This window comes from Octopus sinensis, linkage group LG3 (genome assembly GCF_006345805.1).
Source record: "Octopus sinensis linkage group LG3, ASM634580v1, whole genome shotgun sequence".
In the NCBI taxonomy this organism is placed as follows: Eukaryota; Metazoa; Mollusca; class Cephalopoda; order Octopoda; family Octopodidae; genus Octopus; species Octopus sinensis.
The window spans coordinates 67,611,981-67,634,214 of record NC_042999.1 but is presented as its reverse complement, the minus strand read 5'-3'; the positions used below and the strand labels follow the sequence as shown (position 1 = coordinate 67,634,214).

The 22,234-nt window shown below is 36.7% G+C and overlaps 1 protein-coding gene across 5 annotated transcripts in view; it reads right to left on the bottom strand.

Annotated features, from left to right (window-relative positions):
* Positions 1-221: 221 nt before the first annotated feature.
* Positions 222-22,234, bottom strand: part of LOC115209213 (nischarin) — an 84,927-nt gene continuing 62,914 nt past the window's right edge. For 2 of the 5 annotated variants that reach the window (XM_036501055.1, XM_029777472.2), the window contains 4 exons: positions 21,073-21,100; positions 12,194-12,396; positions 7,603-7,685; positions 222-4,992 (listed from right to left, as the gene is read on the bottom strand). In XM_036501055.1, the coding sequence (XP_036356948.1) occupies positions 2,445-4,992; positions 7,603-7,685; positions 12,194-12,396; positions 21,073-21,100 (2,862 nt within the window). In that variant the 3' untranslated portion in view covers positions 222-2,444. The remainder of the gene's footprint in view (positions 4,993-7,602; positions 7,686-12,193; positions 12,397-21,072; positions 21,101-22,234) is intronic. The other 3 variants (XM_036501057.1, XM_036501058.1, XM_036501056.1) reach the window with 2 other exon arrangements.

Below are 22,234 nucleotides of genomic sequence, written 5' to 3'. Positions count from 1 at the left end.
AGGGGTCCGTAGCTAAAAAAATGGTGGAGAACTACTAGAACGATAAATATCTTAGCTCCATCCTCATTTTTCTCAATGATACAGTTATTGTGGTGACTGTTAATGATTCCCCAGGTACTCTTCATAAGTCCAAGTTTTTCTTTGGAACATATTTCTCAATTCTATCAATGTGTTTTAAGTAAAGTGAAAAGAAATAGATAACAGACAACATCATTTCCAGGATTCACAATAACAAAGGAAACCAATAATAACATTAACCGGAATTTTTCATTCAGAAAATAAACCACGCCTCTGCTGAAACAGCAACGGACCAAGGAAATTTACTGTCTTAAACAAAACATAAGGAACTTATAAGGAAACATGACAAACCCTTAATGGTAACATCTTGAAAGTGGGGTAGGGTTGGGGTTTTAAAGATTTAAAAAAAAAAAAAAAAGAACAAAGTAAAACTGTTTCTCCAGGGATCTGTATCTTATTCCTCTTCTGACTAATTAAATATTGTGTGCATGTATACATATTTATATATATATATATATATATATATATATATATATATATATACATTACACACACACACACGCATATACATGTGAGTGCAGGTGTGTATAGCTATATAGATTCTGTTATTTCCAGTATATATAGATGTTTTAGTTCTTTATCTTAAGATATCAAGTACTCTCATGGCATAACATTTATATAACAATAGAATGTACCATTTATATACATACATACATACATATATATTACAATATTTACACACACACACATGTAGTTTTATATCCATTTTCCCAGACAGCATGGGTAAGTTGGATTTAGAAATGTATAATATTAAGTACATTATAGAAACATTTTTTACAGCAGGATGTACTTCCCAGTCGTTGACCAATGATCACGTGTGTATGTAAATATATACATACTCACATACACATAAATATATAAACACAAATATATATACACACACGCATATTTACATATTTCATGGAAATATATATAAAAGGTTATTCCAGTCACAGCTGACATGTCACTGACTCAAACAAAACTTCACAAAGTGATGCAACATTTTAGAGCAGAGGTTCCCAAACTTTTTTGGGGCTGCTGCCCCCTTGGCACCCGGGCCACATTCCTAGCATCCACCCCACCCCCATTCCACAACTCACCAGTACAAACTCTGACCATTTTCTGCAGCAAGTTCAACAACAGTATTTCACAAATAAAACTTTAACCCATAATTTTGTAGTTTTTAGATCCATTGCCCCCTTTTGGCCACTCCATTATCACCTCACTTTTCTTCAACGTCCCTGCTGGATCACTGCAATGCCCCCACCAAGGGGGCAGTATTGCCCACTTTGGGAACCACTGATTTAGAGCATCAAACTGTTAACAACAACAAAAATATTAAACAGACATGTTGACCTGGGAACTGGTCAACCTTCCAATAGGCCTCCACTGACATATTACTGGTACAGCTCAAAGTGGTGGGTTGGCAGATAAAATGCTCTGCAGCATCTTTTCTGGCTCTTTACATTCTGAGTTCAAATTCCACTGAAGTCAACTTTGCCTTTCATCCTTTTGGAAGTTGGTAAAATACATATCAGTCCAATAATAGGACAAAGTGCCCCTCCTCTTAAAATTGCTGGCCTTGTGCTAAAATTAGAAAGAACTGAGTACAGTTCACCTGTTAGCCTATTAACACACCCAACCTGATGTCAAGTGTTCCAGTCTCACCCAACACTACCCTTCAAAAACTCTGGGCCAAGTTTATACCTTTTCAAAATAAAATAAATAAATAAATAATTTTTAAAAAAAGTCATTAACCCAAGCAAGTTATTCACTAATGATTGACAGAAGTGAGTTCTTAGCAAAACACATGACCTCAAAAATTTATAAAAGAATGGGAAATGCAATGCTGTGATGTTCATGCCATTCATAAAGGCATTTGTGGCATGAGTGAGTTGAAACTCTGCCTGCCACTCAGGAGTTTAGATGTTGCTCCAGAACACTTGCAGTATCGGTGCATAGTTACTCAGAGTATTCGTCAAAGTATTTTAGAATTGGTTCTGTGAAAGACAAGGAATAACATAAATCTGAAATTATAAATTAAGGAGACATAACAGGGGAAGGAAGGGGGATTCTCTTTGTTTTTGTTTTTTGTTTTTTTTTCTTAACGATAGCACAGAAAAGAGAGTACAACACCTCACACAGGTAGCTTTAGTTTAGGTTTAATGTATGACATGCTTTTTTTTTGCTTTTTTGTTTTTAAATCTATGGTTTGAATGTTAGTCTCAAAACATTAGGTCATGATTGTGTTAATCTCAAAGCAGTGTTAATTGTTGAGTGGCCTTCTTAATCCGAGTAAGCGTGTGGTTGTCCTGACTCTCTCAGGACGCTGATGCTGTAATATACTGCATAAAAAAGGAAGTTGTATGGTCACCACCACGTTTGTTCTAAGAGAGTGTATGACATCCTGTTGATCCTTGGGAAGTTGAGTATATATCCTGTTTAAGCCAAGTTGTCGTGTGAACAGGGAGCTCAGCAGAAGAATGGATCTCAGCCCATTGTCGCTTCAACATCTGCAGTAATTTCTCCTCTTCTTTACCTTTCTGAAACAGAAGTCTCACACTAATTTCAGGAGGGGACACACGGCCCTGCAGTTCTTCTTTGGGACTGTAATATTCGAAAGAGGCATCAACCTCTATTTCGTCATCTTCGTCTGAGAACACAAGTGTTAAACATTTAAGAGGTTCAGAATCTACAAGTATCCGCTTTAGGTATTCAATTTTTCGTACGTCCAGAATGCGATGGCGTGGCTTGTCAGGCAACCCCCGAGCAAAATCTGGAAGTGGGTAGCTAACCAAATCCTCAGCACAAAGGCAGATGTGTCGGTTAGTTAAGATGACAGTTCGAGGGATAGCTTTATCAACTGCTTCAGACACACTAGCTTCCATAGGGATCTGGAATCCCAGAATGTAAATCCATATAAGGTAAGGAGTTTTGAGATTAGGCAGGACCTGCTCCCTTGAGATATCAGAGATTATATACAAAATGTCTGAAATTGTTTCTTCACCAGGGTAACAAAAGCGAACCTTGCTGGGATGGATGTATTCACTTCCTTCTGTAGCAGAACGAGATTTTGTGACAAGGCTGTAGAAATCCATCTCAGAATCTGATGGTGTGTCAGCAGAAGTAACAACATTTGAAGAGAGAACAGAGAAAGTCACCTGTAGAAAAATTTCAGTAGTTGCACAATCACGAGTAACAACAGTACAAACTAAGTCATCTGAAGGTCCAGTAAAGCGTAAACATTGGTTAAACATACCAATGTTAACCTGGACCAGCTGAGACAGAGGAATGGTAATAAATGCTCGAGGAAGTTGAGAATGCTGGAATCCGCCTTTGTGTAGGATACCAGAACAATGGCTGTCCTCAGATTTCCCTTGTATCAGATGATCGTCAATGGCTGAGTCTGATTTGTGACGATAGTGTGTCATCCATGTGTGTTTGGATTTAGGTGGTAATTTCACTTTAGTATCAGAAATACAATAGACTGCCCTCGAGGTGAGAACTACTAATGATAGAATTTCTTGATCTGGGTTTCTGTAAGGAACAACATCTGCCCAAACAACATACATCATCTCCTCATTCTCAAAACCTATGTGAGCAATATTTGTATGAAAAAACTGTATCAGTTCGTAACCATTCATTTTCCCGATACTTTCTAAGCAAGGAGATCGAGATTTGACTAATTTGTACGTCAAGTTACACTGTGTTAGGTAAGTCAGCTGTTCTTCACATGGCATTGTGAAACTTGGTCTTCTTACATCCTGCACATTGACAGGGGTTTTTAGGGAACTAGATGAATTTGGAGAGGAAACGGTCAAGCTGGAACTGTGATTTATTGTAAGGCAATCTTTGGTTAAAACTATGTCATCGCTAGTTACAAGCAATTTCTTACATTCAACATCATTATCTTCATTAGCTCCTTCAGGTTCCTGGCGTGCAGCTAAAGACAGTCTATTGACATTCAGTGCTCGAAGACTTGTGAATTTTTCTAAATACTCATCCCGTGTTTTTGCACTAAGAAAATGTAGAGCAAGACATTCCGTTTTCCCTTGGCAATTGAATTCCATTGATAGTGGATGAAGTTCATATCTGACATTATTTAGAATCTCTGGAAAACGAAGTTGTTTGCTGCCATTTTGACACCATTTAAAGCTTACATTTCCACCTGCCATGATAGGGTAGTATTTAAGAATTGAATGTTTGTTATTCTTGTCAACAGCATCGGAATCAGGATTCTCACTGACAAAACAGTCTGTGCTAAAAAAGAAATCTTCCGTTTCCACTAGGTACAAATAATTCTCAGATACAGCCAAAGTATGCCACATGGCATCGTATATAACAATGGCAGTAAATGTTATTTCTGAAGAATACAAACCTTCTTTTGATTCCACATTCTCAATCAAATCCGAAAAATAAAGCTGTCCTGAAATATCAATAATTTTGGGAACTTCTTGATCAGCGTTGTTTTGGTAGCATTTTTTCAAAATATCGGTAAAGGTTTTAATTTGATGAGATTCAACTTGGTAGAGAAGGAAAATCCCACTGGGACCGACGAAAGATTCTTCGAGTTGAACAATATTGTGGCTGATAAGAATTCGTTGAATGTTACACAAAGGAAGAATATAATATGTAGTAGTATGAGGAACTCCTGGGAAATCCTGACTGTAACCATCAAAGTGTTGGATGAAGATGTGCTTCTGAGTAAGTACAACACATGTAGGGTTCATAATGTTTGGGCGTGTGTACTGGACAGCATAGCTCCAGAACAAGTATTCAACGTACTCGCAGATTTCTCCTTTCCGTTTTGTCTCGTTGGAACCGGTCAAATTTGAAATCAACTTAGTACAGAAATTACAGTTCAGTACAGAAGGAAGATGCTCAAATTTGAAAACATAGCTTTTGACCTCTTGAGGAAAATCTTTCGGCCGTTGTCTGCGAAAGAAAATAAAAGAGAATTAGTACAGATATGAATAAAAGCAAAGCTCTGTGTGTGTGTGTGTGTGTGCATGTGCGCGCGCGCGTGTGTGTGTGTGTGTGTGTGTACATGAGAGAGAATGCGTGTTTCTATCTTCCTCAATGTGTTTCAAAATGAAATGGTAAACAAAAGATACAACAGTCTGTGTAGGGTTAAGAGATGCAATAGTTGAACATATTTAACACTGAAAGACTTTTTTTGGTACTCTCACATGTATTCTATGGAGGAGAACTAGTTTTAACAGAATAATACATGGAAAGAAAATGCAAAGACAGAACTCTGAAGTCTTTATTTTATATTATATCTTTTAGTTAAGAAGGAAGACAGTGGCCATGACACTTAACAGAGAGCAAGAGGGAAAGAGAGAGAGAAAGAGAGAGAGGGAGAGAGAGAGGGAGGGAGAGAGAGAGAGGGAGAGAGAAAGAGAGAGAGAGGGAGAGAGAGAGAAAGAGAGAGGAGAGAAAGAGAGAGAAAAGGGGAGGGAAATAGAGAAAGAAAAAGAGAAGCATTTCTAAAATATAGGCATGAGAGAGAAAAAAACACCATGTCTATCTATCTATATATATATATATATATATATATATATATACCGGAGTAAGCATAAATGTGAAACAAGGTGGAAAAAAGAGTACTCAAATACCAATGGTAGAGTAATATGCTTTATTTAAAAGCACCAGAAATATAACAAAAGCTGTTACTCGGAGTTTCACGTTCCCATTCGTCAGACAGTTTTCGGTTCTATTTTAACAAAACTGTCCAACGAACGGGAACGTGAAACTCCGAGTAACAGCTTATGTTATATTTCTGCTGCTTTTAAATAAAGTATATATATATATATATATATATATATATATACACACACACACATATGCACACTTGATTTGTGGGTTAACAAAGCTACCATTGCTTTCTTGTAGAGAGACATGTCAACAAGTATCAAGCCTGCCACATGGGACATTGGTGCTCATTGCTATCTTGGATGATAAGACGAGGTCATGCGAGATCACATGAGATTTGGGAATAAACAAATATATACAAATATCAGAGGGATATGCTAACCCCACCACCACAAAAAAAAAATATTTGTCCACTAATGCAGTTGTTGAGCACTCATTCTCACTGTTTGATATTAACATAAATATATATGTATATAAAAATTTTATTTCGCAATTTTTATATACACACACTGACATATGACCAATGTTGAACCCCTTATTCGTATTATCACCGAATCTGGAACTTAAGTGCAGTCCATCTATAGCACTTATTCAGCATTACCTAACACCTTTGGGTCTCAATGACACCATTACCTCTCTCTCTCTCTATATATACATATATATATATATATATATATATATATATATATATAAAACAATACTGGGAGGAAGAGAAATGGAACAAAGCGACGAATCGAATCGAACCTGATGCGAATGCGCTGTCAGACAATAATGTAATAAATAAAATATATGCATACATACAAACATATATGTACGTACCTACATCTACATGTATATATAAATATATATACGTGAGTACAGGACACCACAACTAGACGTAGAACTCAACGAAAAACGAAAACGGAAAAGCCATTTTTTTACAACAAAAAAAACAGAGACGTGGAACTCAACGAGAAACGAAAACGGGAAAAACATTATTTTTTACAACAGAAAAACAAGGTACAGGACATACTACACAAGGAAAAATCCCCAATCATCAGCTGTCACTAGCAGATTCAAGTGTGTTTCGAAGAGAAGACAGGACACGACTCGTCAACTAGTCCTTCCTGCGAGAGAATTAAAACAAAATTGCCTCGCAGAGGGGTAAAAACAGACATGAAAAAATGTAACAAAAACAGGACGTAAAAACGATACAAAAAAAACTGCAAAATAAAATACAAGATAAAAATACATGTACAAGAAAAAACAAAACGAGAAATAAAAAGAAATTACAATACGAGAAATCAAAATGGACAAAAAAACAAACGAAAAGGCCTTTTTTTCTGGCATAGATGGAGGATGTTGTAGTAGCAGCGCATGGGAACACGACCCTTCAGCTTGAAAGCAGGGTGCAAAAGGAAGTGGTTTTGGCTAGGAGTGACAAAGATGAGGAGGAGTGATATATATATATATATAAAATAATTACTATTTGAGGGAATATTATTCCTAACTTCAATTTAGAAATACTAAATCAAATTTCACAAAATATAATATATATATATATAAAAATTAGAAAAAAAACACCTTTTATCAATTCAAAATGAACAATTAAATTGCACCATCTAGAAAATTACATATAATAGAAATATTGAAATATTAAAATTAGAATAACAATAATATTGTTATTTCAATTTTAATATTTCTATTATATGTAATTTTCTAGATGGTGTAATTTAATTGTTCATTTTGAATTGGTAAAAGGTGGTTTTTTCTCTAATTTTATATATATATATATATAATATATATATATATATATATGTATATATAAAAACAAGTGTATGTGTGCGCGCATGCATACATGTGTGTGTGTGTGTGTGTGTGTGTATTCATTCATTCAAAGAGTTCACTTACAGATGTTGCTTCACCTGGGGATAATTTGGTGGTGAAGGGTTCTGATTGCAGTCCAGTTCACAGCTGGAGTTACTGTTGTCTCTCTATTAATAAAGCAACAACAATAAACATATTTAGTTTACAATAAAAACAACATTTTAAAATGAAACATAATTATATTTCATGCCGTCTGCTGTAAGTAATCATCAAGACTATTTATACTGCCTATCCAAAATAACATCATATTCGAACCGTAATGTTCTGTAACAATGAGGTGCATCACACCTCTAGAGTGAGGTGTTTACGTTTACGGTGATACATCACGTCTGGCATCAGATGTTAAATGGACAGTGGTACATAGTGTACAGCAGGTTATTACAGCTACTGAGGTTGATCATATGTCTTCAGTAGGATGTTAGCACTAAGAGATATATCACTTGTCCATCAATTAATGATATTTGTGACCTCATAATACATTGTTACAGAGGCTTTTAAAATGTACATCAGCTGACACAGTGTCACCCACGTTTAACCCTCTAGAATTTAAACTGATCATATCCGGCCCAAATATTCTATCTGTTTTTCCTTCAAACTGGCTAGATCTGGCTTCTCACACCAACCCTACAGTGTCATTCTAATTGAAATTTTGAAGTTATGAGATAATTCATGATAAATTCAAAGCATTGTGAATAAATAAACATTACATTTGCCAGACCAATCTGAACACTAAAGGGTTAAATAGGTACATTATCAGATATAGTAATACAGATCCTTAGAGAGGTACGTTTACGGAATTGTATCAACTGAGACTGTGATATTAGAAGTTAAAAAAAAAAAGCACACAGTCAACCAATCTAAAGTAACACCCTAACAACAACTAGAAAACTAACTGTAAATTTACTAATAATTGCTGCAGTAATTCATCTGAAATAATGCTCTCTCTTCTCTCTATCTATTTACTTGTCTCTGCTTCTTCATCTATGTGTGTGTGTGTGTGTGTGTGTGTGTATTTGTTCATTCAATCAGGTACTAGATACAATCTCCTCTTAATCCAACATCTGTATACGATCCATAATAAGATGTGTCTTGTTGGTCTGAACTAAATCAAATTCCTATAGTTTGTACAAGACCTAAATAAACCATGCGACACTAACACTAAGAGGTTGACCAACAGCTGTATTGTTTTAGAGAACCCAGATATGAATTCATTTTATTCGTACCCACTATATTCCAAATACTAGTCAAGGTAAAACACTAATGACCCTCAGCTACCATTGTCTGCATTTCACCATCAATGAATCAAAAGTTTCCCCTTGCCATCCAAAGGCTCATTGCTATAATCATAAAGTAGAAAAAAAATTACTAAGCGCACCACTTCACCAATATTGCAGCAACGTCAATGAAACAAGTGAAGTGTGAAGTGCTGAAACTAACACTTGTGCTACAGTTATCTACCGGTCCATGAAGTTGTGCTCCAACAAACTCACCCCACCCCAGAAACACCGACACTTGAAGAGTATCTCGGTCATGATAGCACACATGCACAGCAGTAACACACAATGACAAATCCCCCTGGTGCTCATAACCAATCCTTCTTGTACATCAAATTCACTTAGTAACTACAACAATGCATTCAACAAATGAAAGGAAGCAAGAAGTAAAATAATTGAAAATTATAGATTATAGTAGATATTGATCTGGTACTCATCATCATCAACATCATCGTTTAACGTCCGCTTTCCATGCTAGCATGGGTTGGACGATTTTGACTGAGGCCTGGCGAACCAGATGGCTGCACCAGGCTCCAATCTTGATCTGGCAGAGTTTCTAAAGCTGGATGCCCTTCCTAACGCCAACCACTCTGAAAGTGTAGTGGGTGCTTTTTACATGCCACCGGCATGGGGGCCAGTCAGGCGGTACTGTCAACGACCTCGCTTGAATCTTTTTACACATGCCACCAGCACAGGTGCCAGTAATATATTAAGAAATTCCTAACTAAACTATCATTTTACCAATTAAAATCTTCAGTTATCATTTGTGAAATAATGATATTTCAATCATAATCTCAATATGAATATATCAACAACTTAAGTTAGGTAGTTTAGTGTTAGTCAGCAAAGAAACAGTTAACTAACAGAAATTATCATAATTAACAAATAGAAAAATACAAAAATGTATACTTAATTACTGTTCTACCTGTGTAGTACACCATCTCTAATCATGCCACTATTTTCAGCCTCGTAGCACTAACACTTTCTGTTCCTCTATCTCTATTCTCTCTCTCATATTCCCCTTGTACTTTGAGGGTTCGCCCTTCCTCACCATTTCTCTCTTTTTGTCATTAGCTAGGGAAGTCATGTATTCATCTCTTCATTAAGGCACCAGTTCCTGTCCCTCTATCATACATTCACATCCTTCAATATCACACCCTGAATCAGTTGAAGGGGTCTTGCAAGTACTTGGAAACCTGGCTCAGGCCGGTGTCATAAAGAAAGCACTTTGCACACACTGTAAAATGTTTGGCATTAGGGAAAGCATCCGACTGTAGAAACCATGCCAAAGCAGACACTGAAGCTTTGCACAAACCCCCGATTTGTCAATTCCTGTTGAACCGTTCAACTCATACCAACATGGAAAAACAGATGTTAAGTCAAGATGAGACAACTATAAGATAATCTGCAGCTTATAGGGATGTCTTTCTGTCCTTGCTTTGTTTAAAAACTTATGGTTCCATTGGTAGGGTACAGGAAATTTGACCATTTATATATATAGCATGACTAAAATTGAAAACTAAAACAGTGTGTGGTTAATGTGTTTCCGCTGCAACCAGATAAACCTAGGTTCAATCCCACAGCAGGGTGAGCCTTGGGAAAGTCTCTTCTATTACAAGTTTGAATTGACTAATGCTTTGAGTGAAATTTGCTAAATGAAAACGTGAGAAAAATCATCATATATACGTGCACATATACATGCATATGTGCTCAAGGGAAGGTTGGACAGGACCACCCACGCCAACCTCATCAACAGTACAGTTCTACCTGCAATGTTATATGGTAGTGAAACATGGGCTACCACAAAGAGAGAAGAGCAGAGACTGGTAATAGCTCAAAGAGCCATGGAAAGGTCAATGCTTGGTATCTCGTTGAGAGAGCACATCAGAAAGAAGTCCAGCGTGAGGGATGTCATCGCAGAGTATACATGCAGCAAGTTTAGATGGGCTGGACACGTCGCCCAGCTCACCAATAATCGGTGGACCCATGAAGTTGTCGAGTGGTACCCGCGCGAGCGGAAACAACCACCCGGAAGGCCTCCACGACAGTGGAGTTACGATTTCAGGAGGATGATTAGAATCACATGGATGAGAAAGGTGCGATCTAGAGAGGAGTGGACAGCGTACTGTGACCAGCGGTGTCAAATGGACGCCCAACGGACTGGTCGGTCAAGGTGATCAAGGTGATATACATGCATATATAAATATCATTCATCAGTGAAAGATGCATCTATCAGAGATAAAACCAGTTACTTTGAGCAAAAATATTCTTTTGCATAGATGTGACAATAGGTGCAGGTGTGGCCATAGGTATAGCTGAGTGGTTAAGAAGCTCTCTTTGTAACCACATAGGTTTGAGCTCAGTCCCAGTGTATGGCATCTGGGCAAGTGTTTTCTACAGTCGTCCCCAGGCCAACCAAAGTCTTGTGAGTGGATTTTGTAGGCAGAAACTGAAAGAAACTTCTGTGTGTGTGTGTGTGTGTGTGTGTGCGCGCACATGTCTTAACATTGTTCGACTGCTGTAAATGAGCATCGTTCCTTTCCAATATTCTGTGTAAACTTGTCAGGCTATGGAGAAATATTACCCAGCTTAGAAGCAGAGGAGGGTTGGTGACAAGAAGGGTATCCAGGCATAGAATATGTGCCTCAATAAATTCCATCCGACCCTTACAAGCATGGAAAACTGGTCATTAAAATGATGATGATGATGATTATATATCAGTTAATAATTACGGGCACTAACAAGCAGTACCAGCATGCTAAATATAGCAGTCAAAATGACCAAACCACAGTCATTTTGACGGCTATATTTAGCATGCCGGTACTGCTTGTTAGTACCCTTAATTATTAATTGATAATTTTTTACTGTTATGGGTTTTTTTAATGAATGCTAAGCCACTGGTATTATTATAAATAATAATATCCTCATATATATATTAGTTCAAACTTACAGAAAAGAAAAGGCGAAGACAGGTGAGGGAACAACAAGCAGGTGTATTAGTTTAACACTCAGGAAGCAATGGCAAAGTCTGAAGTTTCGAGCCTACACTCTTTGACAGAAAGGATTACAAGGGAAAAAACGGAGAGAGAATGGGAAAAATAAAGGGAGAGAGAAAAAAAATGTGTAGGAATTAACGGTTCAACATGATATATTGATTTGCACAGACACTCCTTTGTTACTCTTGCCATAAGAAAAACAGTGAACGAGTGATTGGCCTAAACAAAACCTAAATCCAACACTATTGTTCACAAAATGCATAATGTAAATAAGTAAATAAATGAATGAATAAATGAATAAGTTGATATTTGCTCTCAGTTGAAATGGCAGCACAGAATACTTACTTTGATTTCCATTTGCTGCTCACTGTTTGCACTGCTTTCTGAGCAGCTCTGGTGGCTGTTGCCCAATGGCAAAGAGGAGCAAATCGGGGGATTGTCTGTGACACTTGCTGGTTTGTTTTGAGAAAGATGAGCAGCTAAATGACTAGAGTGGAGAGCAATAGCTAGAAGAGTTGGTTTCGGGCCTTTTCCAGTATTATCTAATCCTGGAAAAATTTCAAACAGATTGTGGTTCAGTTAAAAAAAGTATTGTCTATAAGAGCAACAAAAGTGATTTAAAACAATACATGTGTGAGAGCCCTAGGTACCTTTATAGTATCCAGCTCTGGTGTTGGTGTGGCTTGGTATCCAGGCATGTTATTATATGTTTGAATTATGCAAAAGAAGCAGCTCTAGAGTGAAATCTTTATATAACATATTTCATGTCATTCAATTTATGATCAATTCTTATTTAAAGGTAAAAGAAATATATAGACCAGATGAAAGGTAACATGTAGTCAGGTTTTAATATCTGTGCTATGTACCCAGTTAAGGATCACCTCAGCAGGAGCCTCTAAGCAAGTCATTAAAGGTGGATGCCATCAGTCTCTCATTGCTTGGAAACTCTTTTATAAAAGTGTATTACTGCAGCATGTGTGACGACAGTCCTTCTGACTCATTATCAAATCTGCTTTTACTATTCACCCCTCTTTAGCCATACAAACACAGGTATTATCATTACACATCTTAATCATGTCATGCCAGATATAAGCTACTTTCATAAACAGAGACCTTGCGAATAATGAACAGAGGCACAACAGCCAGGCCTCCTTTCAATGCATGAATACACAATCGTGACACAGATCAAAGAAAGAGACTAGTACTGCACCCTTTCTAATCACAAACACAACTAAAACCTTCAAAGTCTTTCTAGGGCCTCACAGCACCTAATTATCTCTTGTGGTGACTTGACACACATCACATTTCTTGAACTGCATTGCAAAAACAACTTCCATATAGTAATCAGAAAAACACAAATATTTCTAAGATCCACAAAGGGAGAAATATTTGCGTTTTCTGGCACATCTAAGAGACAGTTTTGCCTCTGTACATACACACACACTGATATATAGACCACATCCAAAAAGAAAACCACTCGGCTTATTAGCAATAAATCACTCACCGAACATACTTCAGCCACTGGCTTACAGATGCTGTACCCTCCCTGTCTCCTCTGCTTCTACAATAACAGCTGTGAATCTCTTCCAACCACTTAGCTACATACTCCTGATTCCCCTCTCTCTCTCTCACTTCTACAATAACAGCCTCTACTCTCTACTCTGAACTAGCTAGCTATATACTCTTCCTGTTTCTTCTCTCTGACTCCCTCACTGCTAGCATAACAGCTTCTACTTTCTTCTGAACCAATTAGCTACATATATATTGCTACTTTATTTCTGTTGAGATGCTTTGTGTTTCTTTCAATTAATTTTAAATATAACAAAGAATTTAGTAGAATAACTTAGTTATCATTACACTAGTGTCAGGAACATAAATTGTGTCTAAAGTTTGGTGGAAGATTTTAATTCAGAACTTTTGAAAACAAGACATTTGTACTACTGAGCCAGAAGCAGTTTCAGGCATGTTGGTATCAAAAGGGTTGAAATAATAAAAGAAAAAAATCCATTGCCTTTAGCCTATCCTTACACCTGTATTCAAGGCAAGGCACTGAATTTACTCCGCACTTATTTAACCAACAAAGAAAGTAAATGCTAACTATGGTAAAATTTGGTATCATCTGATGGAACTTGTATTATTGTCCAAGTAAATGATAGGTTGATTGTTTAGGGAATGCCTTTGATCACTTAGGCTGCTTAATTAGAGCTGACCTGGAGCTAAACAACAATGACCATTTAGTGCATCTTGGTAGGGAAATATTTCTTCATTTTGACCTTCCATCTCACCCTCTATTTCCCATATTAATCTGAGTATGTCTCACAATATAACACAGACTGTTCAATTACATCCATGGAAATATTAGAGACAGTAAACCTGTTTGGTCAGGAGTTTGATAGGACTAAAAGACAAACTTTTTCACTAAACCTGTCCCAAGCCTTTTTATAAGTTTGTCTTAAATGTCCATCCTTGTTTTCCATTTTTAGTTAGCCCTTCATCATCATCGTTTAATGTCCGCTTTCCATGCTATCATGGGTTGGACGATTTGACTGAGGACTGGCGAACCAGATGGCTGCACCAGGCTCCAATCTGATCTGTCAGTTTCCACAGCTGGATGCCCTTCCTAATGCCAACCACTCTGAAAGTTAGTGGGTGCTTTTACGTGCCACTGGCATGAGGGCCAGTCAGGTGGTACTGGCAACAGCCACACTCAAATGGTGTTTTTTACGTGCCACCTGTACAGGAGCCTGTCCAGTGACACCGGCAACGACCTCGCCTGAATGTTTTTTTCATGTGCCACCAGCACAAGTGCCAATAAGGTGATGCTGGTAATGATCACACTTGAATGGTGATTTTTACATGCCACCAGCACGGAAGCCAGTCAGCTGCTCCTGGCAACGTTCATGCTCGGATGGTGCTCTTAGCACTCCACTAGCACAGATGCCAGTCATCGAATTTGATTTCAATTTCACTTGCCTCAACAGGTCTTTGCAAGCAGAGTTTAGTGTCACCTGAAGGAAAGGTACGCATAAGTGGGCTGGTTACACCCCTGGCATAGGCCACGGGTTATGGTCTCACTAGTTTCTAAGTAATATAAAGGTTTTCTTTCATAAGTTCCAAGCTACTCTGGTGGTTGAGAAAATTGGGAATATGTTTCATATATGATGCATGGACACCAGGGAAATATGTCCTGTGTATAACAGGTACTACATAGAACAGGCAAAGGATTAATTTATTTAGAGAAAAAAAACCCCTATATTTGATGGCATAAAAGACACACAAACATATTAGATGCACCACAATTTCAGCAGCACATAGTCAAGAAAAGTAGTTCAGACCCAACTTTGTATATAGAGCTTTTTCAAGACATTTTTTTGCAGGGAAGCAAAAAGTGTACTCATAAACCTTCTAAAACATTAAGTAAATATTTTAACAACCTTGCTAAAGAAACGCAGCAACAAAGCTAGAAACCATTTTTAAAATAATTAAACAAGAAAAAAAAAAGAGAAACAAAATGTAATTAATTAGTTAAAAAACCCCAATATATCAGAATGATATCAATGACTGAAATATTGTTATTGAAACAAATTATATTAGATGTTAAATGAAAAATATTAACATTGTTTGTTTGTTTGTTTGTTTTTACCACTGCATGCAATTTTAAGAGAACATGAGACAACAGGTGAACAATCAAAATACATACAGGTGTAAAGCTTCGTTAATTAAGATACATACACATGCACCAAGCAAAACAACATGAGGAATGAAATTAGAAATTATAATTTCACAAACCAAAACATTTCAATTACACATCAGATAAATCACATATATCTGCTGATTTAAGATGATGACGATAATGATGATGATGATATTATTATTATTATTATTATTATTATTATAATAAAGGCAGCGAGCTGGCAGAATCAATAGCACACCGGGCGAAAAGCTTGGTGGTATTTCGTCTGTCTTTACGTTCTGAGTTCAAATTCTGCTGAGGTTGACTTTGCCTTTCAGGATCGATACATTAAGTACCAGTTGTGTACTGGAGTTGATCTAATTGACTGGTCCCCTTCCCCAAATTTCAGGCCTTGTGCCTATAGTAGAAAGGATTATTATTATTATCATCATCATCATTATTATGAAGGTGGCAAGCTGGCAGGATCATATCAGCACTGGACAAAATATTTTGCAGCATTTCTTCCAGCTTCACCTTCTCAGTTCAAAATCTGCTGAAGTTGGCTTTGCCTTTTATTCTTTGGGGGGTCAATGAAATAAATACCAGTTGAACACTGGGGTCAATGTATCCAACTAACCACTACCCCACCCAAAATTTCAGGCCCTCAGCCTTTAGTAGAAAGGATTATTATTATTATTTCAGTGGATTAGCAGAATCTTTAGGATAGCAGTCAAGATGACCCGTGATATTTCTTTCAATTCATTACATTCTAATCCCATTGAGTTAGCTTTGCCTGACTCCCCTTTTTAATTTTTTTTTTTTTTAATCATAATTAATCCCTTAACTAATGATTGACCTCATCACAAAGTGTGTAATTTATATCAATCAAAATTTCTAGGTTAACTACATGAAATGTGCTTGCACCTACTTTAATCTTGTGTTTTCTTGCAGCAAGCGTTCCTGGGTCATCTTCCCTCGTTGTTTATTTTTAAATTGCAACACCACTCTGTATTCATTTGCAAAAATCCTGTACACTTATTTCATCATCCATGATCTGCATTAACAGTTAAATAAAGCTCTGCTGATGAGGTCTAATAAACATGTCTGGAGTTGTTACCGTACTGCTCACCAGACTCACTCCTGGCTACATTCCATAATTTATTTTAATTAATTCAAATTTCAAGGTTGTCTTCTCCTACTTTTTATATATTTATTTTTTAATAGGAATTATTAATTTATATTATGCTTCTTAATTACTACATCATGTAATGCTGATGCATCTCTGGATAGATACTGTCTCCAGTCACACACCAACCATTTATTTAGTTTGTCAAAATATAAAAGGGCAAAGAGTTAAAAGCCCCCTTCAGTCATGAATGACCATGGGATTGCACCTAGAAAGTTCCCCTCTGAGACACAAGTCCAGGCATGGTTGCAGTCTCCCATACATACCAGCCTCCCCTCTCCATACCACCGATGTTATCCTAGGGAAAGGCTGATACAGCTTGGCACCAGTGACATCGCAACTCATTTCTACAGTTGAGTGAACTGGAGCAACGTGAAATAAAGTGTCTTACCCCAAAACACAATGCACAGCCTGGTCTGGGAATTGAACTCGCCACCTCATGATTGTGAGCCCAATGCTCTAACCACTAAGCCATGTGCCTTCAAAATATCACACCAAATTAATGCGTCAGGTTTGGTTTCTGGACTAAAAGGGTAATTTGTTCCTGTCGTCAAACGATTCAATGCAAACAGGAGTCCTGGCGTGGCTGTGTATTTAAGTTAGCTAGCAACTACATAGCTTCATGCCTGGTACTACTTCTTGGCACTTTGGACAAGTCTCTTCTACAACAGCCTCATGAGTGATAAACAAATCCACTGTCCAGTACAGTACCACAACCTGGACCTTGTGTACTTTTTGTAGAGTCCAATCTGTTGCAAATTCCAGTTTGAAGATACCATGGTCATCCACCATCTCCCACCATTATTGCAGGCTCTGGAAAGGGTTTATGGGCACGAGGCTCCCTCCTGTGACTAAACCATTATGAAAAAAGGAGAGAGAGAGAGAGAGAGAAGTAAAATCAGACTTTCCATGAAGCAAGGTATACTTCACAGAAAGATATGATTCTGTATTGTAGGCAATGGGAGTCATATGACTAACATGGTACATTCCTGTACAACTAAAGCATCATCTCACTAACTCAATATCAACTGACTACATGAAGGGATGAAAGGCAAAGCCGACCTCATTGGAGTTTGAACTCAAAACATAAAGATTGATGAAATATGGCAAAGCATTCTGCTCAGCATGTTAATGATTCTGCCAGTTCAGCGCCTTAAGAATAATAATGATGATGATGATGGTTTCAAATTTTGGCACAAGGCCAGCAATTTTGTGAGTGAGAGCTAGTCAGTTACATTGACCCCTGTGCTCAACTGGTACTTATTCTATCAACCCTGAACGGATGAATGGCAAAATCAACCACGGCAGAATTTGGACTCGAACATAAAGATGGATGACATGCCACTATGACTGTCAGCACACGGCCTTAATAATAATAATAATAATAATAATAGTAATAATAATAATAATAGTAATAATAGTAATAATAGCAACAACAAAATAAATTTTAAACATTAAACAAACAAAACACAAAAATATTTGGAAAAAAACACAAATTGAAATGATTGAGATGGGGGGACAAAAGAGGGGATGATGATGATGATGACAGAATTGCTATTAAAAAGGGGTTGGATTTGGAGAGAGAGAGAGAGAGAGAGAGAGATGTAAAGCTGAAAGAAAAATAAACTGCCAGGTGAGGAACATTGAAACAGACAGGTGACTACATCTACTAAACAGAAACTATGACTCACCGAAATTCTGGTGACATATTCATTCAGACACACTAAATACTGGTTAACATGGAAACAGTTCTATGTGGTGATGATGATGATGATGATCATGATTACATGATGTTGTGTAATTGAGTAGCAATGAGCAAATAGTTATTGGAAATGTTGAAAACTGACTAAACTAAGATGAGTTAATAAAATTTGTCTTTTAAAAAGAATTGGATTTCTTTAACGAAGAGTAATGTTAATATTTATGGCTTTAATCTGTTAAGTGGGGAAGTACGATGAGAGAGAGAGAGAGAGAGAGACTGAGAGAGAATTTGTGTGTATGTGTGTGTTGTTGGGATAAACAAACATTTAAGTCAGCAACCCAACACTTAAGACTCTCTCTCACACACACACACACACACTGAAGCCCACTCCCACCCATCCCCCACAAAATATAAATAAAACTCAAGTAACAGTTGGAACGTACACACACACACACACACATATATACATACAGCTACAGAGAAACATTACTCTGAGATGAATAAGAACCAACAACAACAACAACATGCTCCTCAACCGTCTTTGAAAAACCAAAAACAGGGTAAGAGAAACTGACAACCAATTAGATCAATTTTGCCCTCATCAAATCACATTTTAAGGAAAGCTGATGAATCATAGATCAAATGACAAAGGAGTCTTAATGTCTAAAGCATTAATAAATTCAATCTTAGAAAATTCACACACACACACACATATATATGAGGCTACATAAAAGCACTGGTGCTGATGTCACATAAAATGTATATACACAAACACACACACACATATATATATATATATATATATATATATATATATACTCAAAATAAGCAACAAGGATATCCAAGGTAGAGTAGTAGAATTGTTTCATGCTACTTCATTTTATTAAACACTGTAAGTATTACATCAGTTTTAAAATGTCGAGCAATCTTCAGCCAAATATAGAATTTTCCAATTAAACGGACAATGCACATATATCTCTGTCTATATATCTACCCTCTTTATAATGTTGGCAAATGAAATAGGGATAAGAATGTGCATTGTCCGTTTAATTGGAAAATTCTATATTTGGTTGAAGATTGCTCGACATTTTAAAACTGATGTAATACTTACAGTGTTTAATAAAATGAAGTAGCATGAAACAATTGTACTACGCTACCTTGGATATTATTTTGATTATAATCACCCCATTTGATTTATATGGATAATACCATACAAAATTCTGGTGCCTTTAACTTAAGTACCATATTCATCTGAATCTAAATTTTGCTGAACTTATATATATATGAAATCATTTACCATCCATTTTCCCATGCTTTCATGGGACTGATGGAATTTGTAGAGGCAGATCAGATTTTCTATGGTTGGATGCCCTTCCTGTTGCCTACCCTCACCTGATTCTAAGTAAGGTAAGGTTTCCCCATGGCCAGACATATTTTGTACAGAACAATGGAAATGATCAACATCACTCATATGTTTACAGTTAGAGTGAATGTGTTGAGACAAAGGGTAACACATGCACTCACTCATGCATATATACACACACACACATGCATACACACTCATATATACGATGGATGGGTTTGCATCAACCAAATTTTATTCCCAAAGTATTTGTCAATCTGCAGCTGTAATACATGATTATCAACTGAAAGTGTCTACACGAGTGGTTTTGTGTATGTGAAGGACAACCCTAAACCATGTGAGTCTCAACCACACAACATATCTGTGACAAGGAAATAGGTAAATAGGGATACAAAATGGGCTAAAATGAAATATAAGCCATTCGTATATTTATTTAGGTTTCATGTAATAAATACTGAATTCTGCTGGCATAGGCACAAAGTCAGTGTCAGAGAGAGGAAAGAGTTAGTAAGAGGGAAAGGAAAGAGAGACACAAAAAGGAGAGAGAGAGAGGATCAGGTGTATTTAGTTATGTTGTTGGTACTGTTTTTATTTTATCATGCAAAACAGATAAAAAGTAAAAATCAGCCATAGCAGGATTTGAACTCAAAAACAGAGAGTTCATAAACATGACACAATGAAGCAATCTAGTCAAGAACTGCAGTAGACAGACAAATCATCTAACTACTTCACTATAGTTGATGAATTAAATATTAGTTAGTGAACAGAAGTTTTAACACAATGCTGGAGAAATCTTCAGGCATAGAACCAAGTTAAGAAAATGACACTTCACACCAAACTGAAGCTGATGGAGCCAAGACATGCTAGAAATAGATGTTAAACCTCCCAACGACAATAACAACTGATGTTGAGAATGAAGTCAAAATTTCTGACTTGAACATTTGCTGAGATCATCACAATCCAGCTAGAAAATCAGAAGGATACCTAAGGAAATGTTTAGAGAAATAAGAACTAAAAGCTTGTCAAAGATCAGCCAAAGTGAGAATGAAGTGAAAAGCTAAGACATGCTGCCTATAGAGTTATTTAATATGTTAATAAACTAAACATTAATTTGTACTTATGTAAGTGGAGGTCATCACAAATTAAAAGTAGTACTACTAGTAGTAGAGGTGGTGATAATTATTTCGAGGGAAAATTTAGACTTATCTCTAAATATTCTCAATATCTCGTTAAATTAGATTTTAATGATTAAAAAAAAAAGAAATATTTAGCAGTGAAATTATAAAAATGGAAACATCACCTAATTGGCAGCAAGCCATGACACTTGGCTGAAATGTATATAATAAATAAAACATGAGAAAAGATTGTTTTTGTTAAATATGTTTAAAAAGACGGACAAAATTGACAGAAGTAAATACGGAATTGACTGGACGAAAGACGAAGTAGTGGAAATATATTGGAGAGAAGAGAATAGATGGGTTTCGAGTCTTTTGAATTGAGCTGTACTCACTACTTTCAGAGTAGATAGGTGTGTGGTGGCTGTTAACCTGTAGAGCAGACAGCAACAGGGTTTATAGTGATGATGGCTATGATGGTGGTTATGACAGTATATGGTGGTGGAGGTAGAGCGATAGCAGGGTGCTGGCAATGTGCTGAGATATGAGTTGATGTGACAGTAGCTGTGATGCTGGTTGAAGTGATAACTGTCAAGATAGTCGTGGAGATAGGATGGTGGTTGAAGTATACCATTGATGGTTATTGCAGTGTGTGATTGTCATAGCGGTAGCATGACAATGGCTGTAGTGGTGTGATGGTAGTTGTAGCATGCATGACAGTGGTTATGATTGTGTGTGTGTGTGTGTGTGTAATAGTGTTGTCCTAAGTATAAGTACATTGGGAAAATGTCCAGATAGCCTTATACTAATTTATATATGTGGTAGATTGCTGCCAGTTAAAATCTACTAGCGCTATGACCCGGCAACACAGGGTCATAGTGCTAGTGCATGCATATACAGCTGCATGCATGCACACATACACGCGAGTACTGTCCAAATCTCTGACCAATCACATACACCTAGCTGGCATTCAACTGGCGTATCAAGTTTTGGGCATTTTGATTGGGTTTTGGATAGAAAATTCACAAAAAGGTCACTTCTATTGATTTTTTAACCCTTTCGTTACTATATTTCTGACCAAATTACACCCCTTATGTGTTTCAATTAATTTCTAACGTAATCATAAATTTAGTCTGGTTTCATTAAACGACTATAACTTTTTTATTTATCGATATATTTATCTGATTTTTGGAAGATAATTTAATGAAATATTCTCAACCAATTCTATACTATAATTTTTGTCACAAAATGACTAATTGCAGGTAGATACAGGTAAATTCCACAAAATATAAAATTATTAAAATTTTGTTCAAACATCGCTATAGAAAATGGGTTATTAGCTAATAT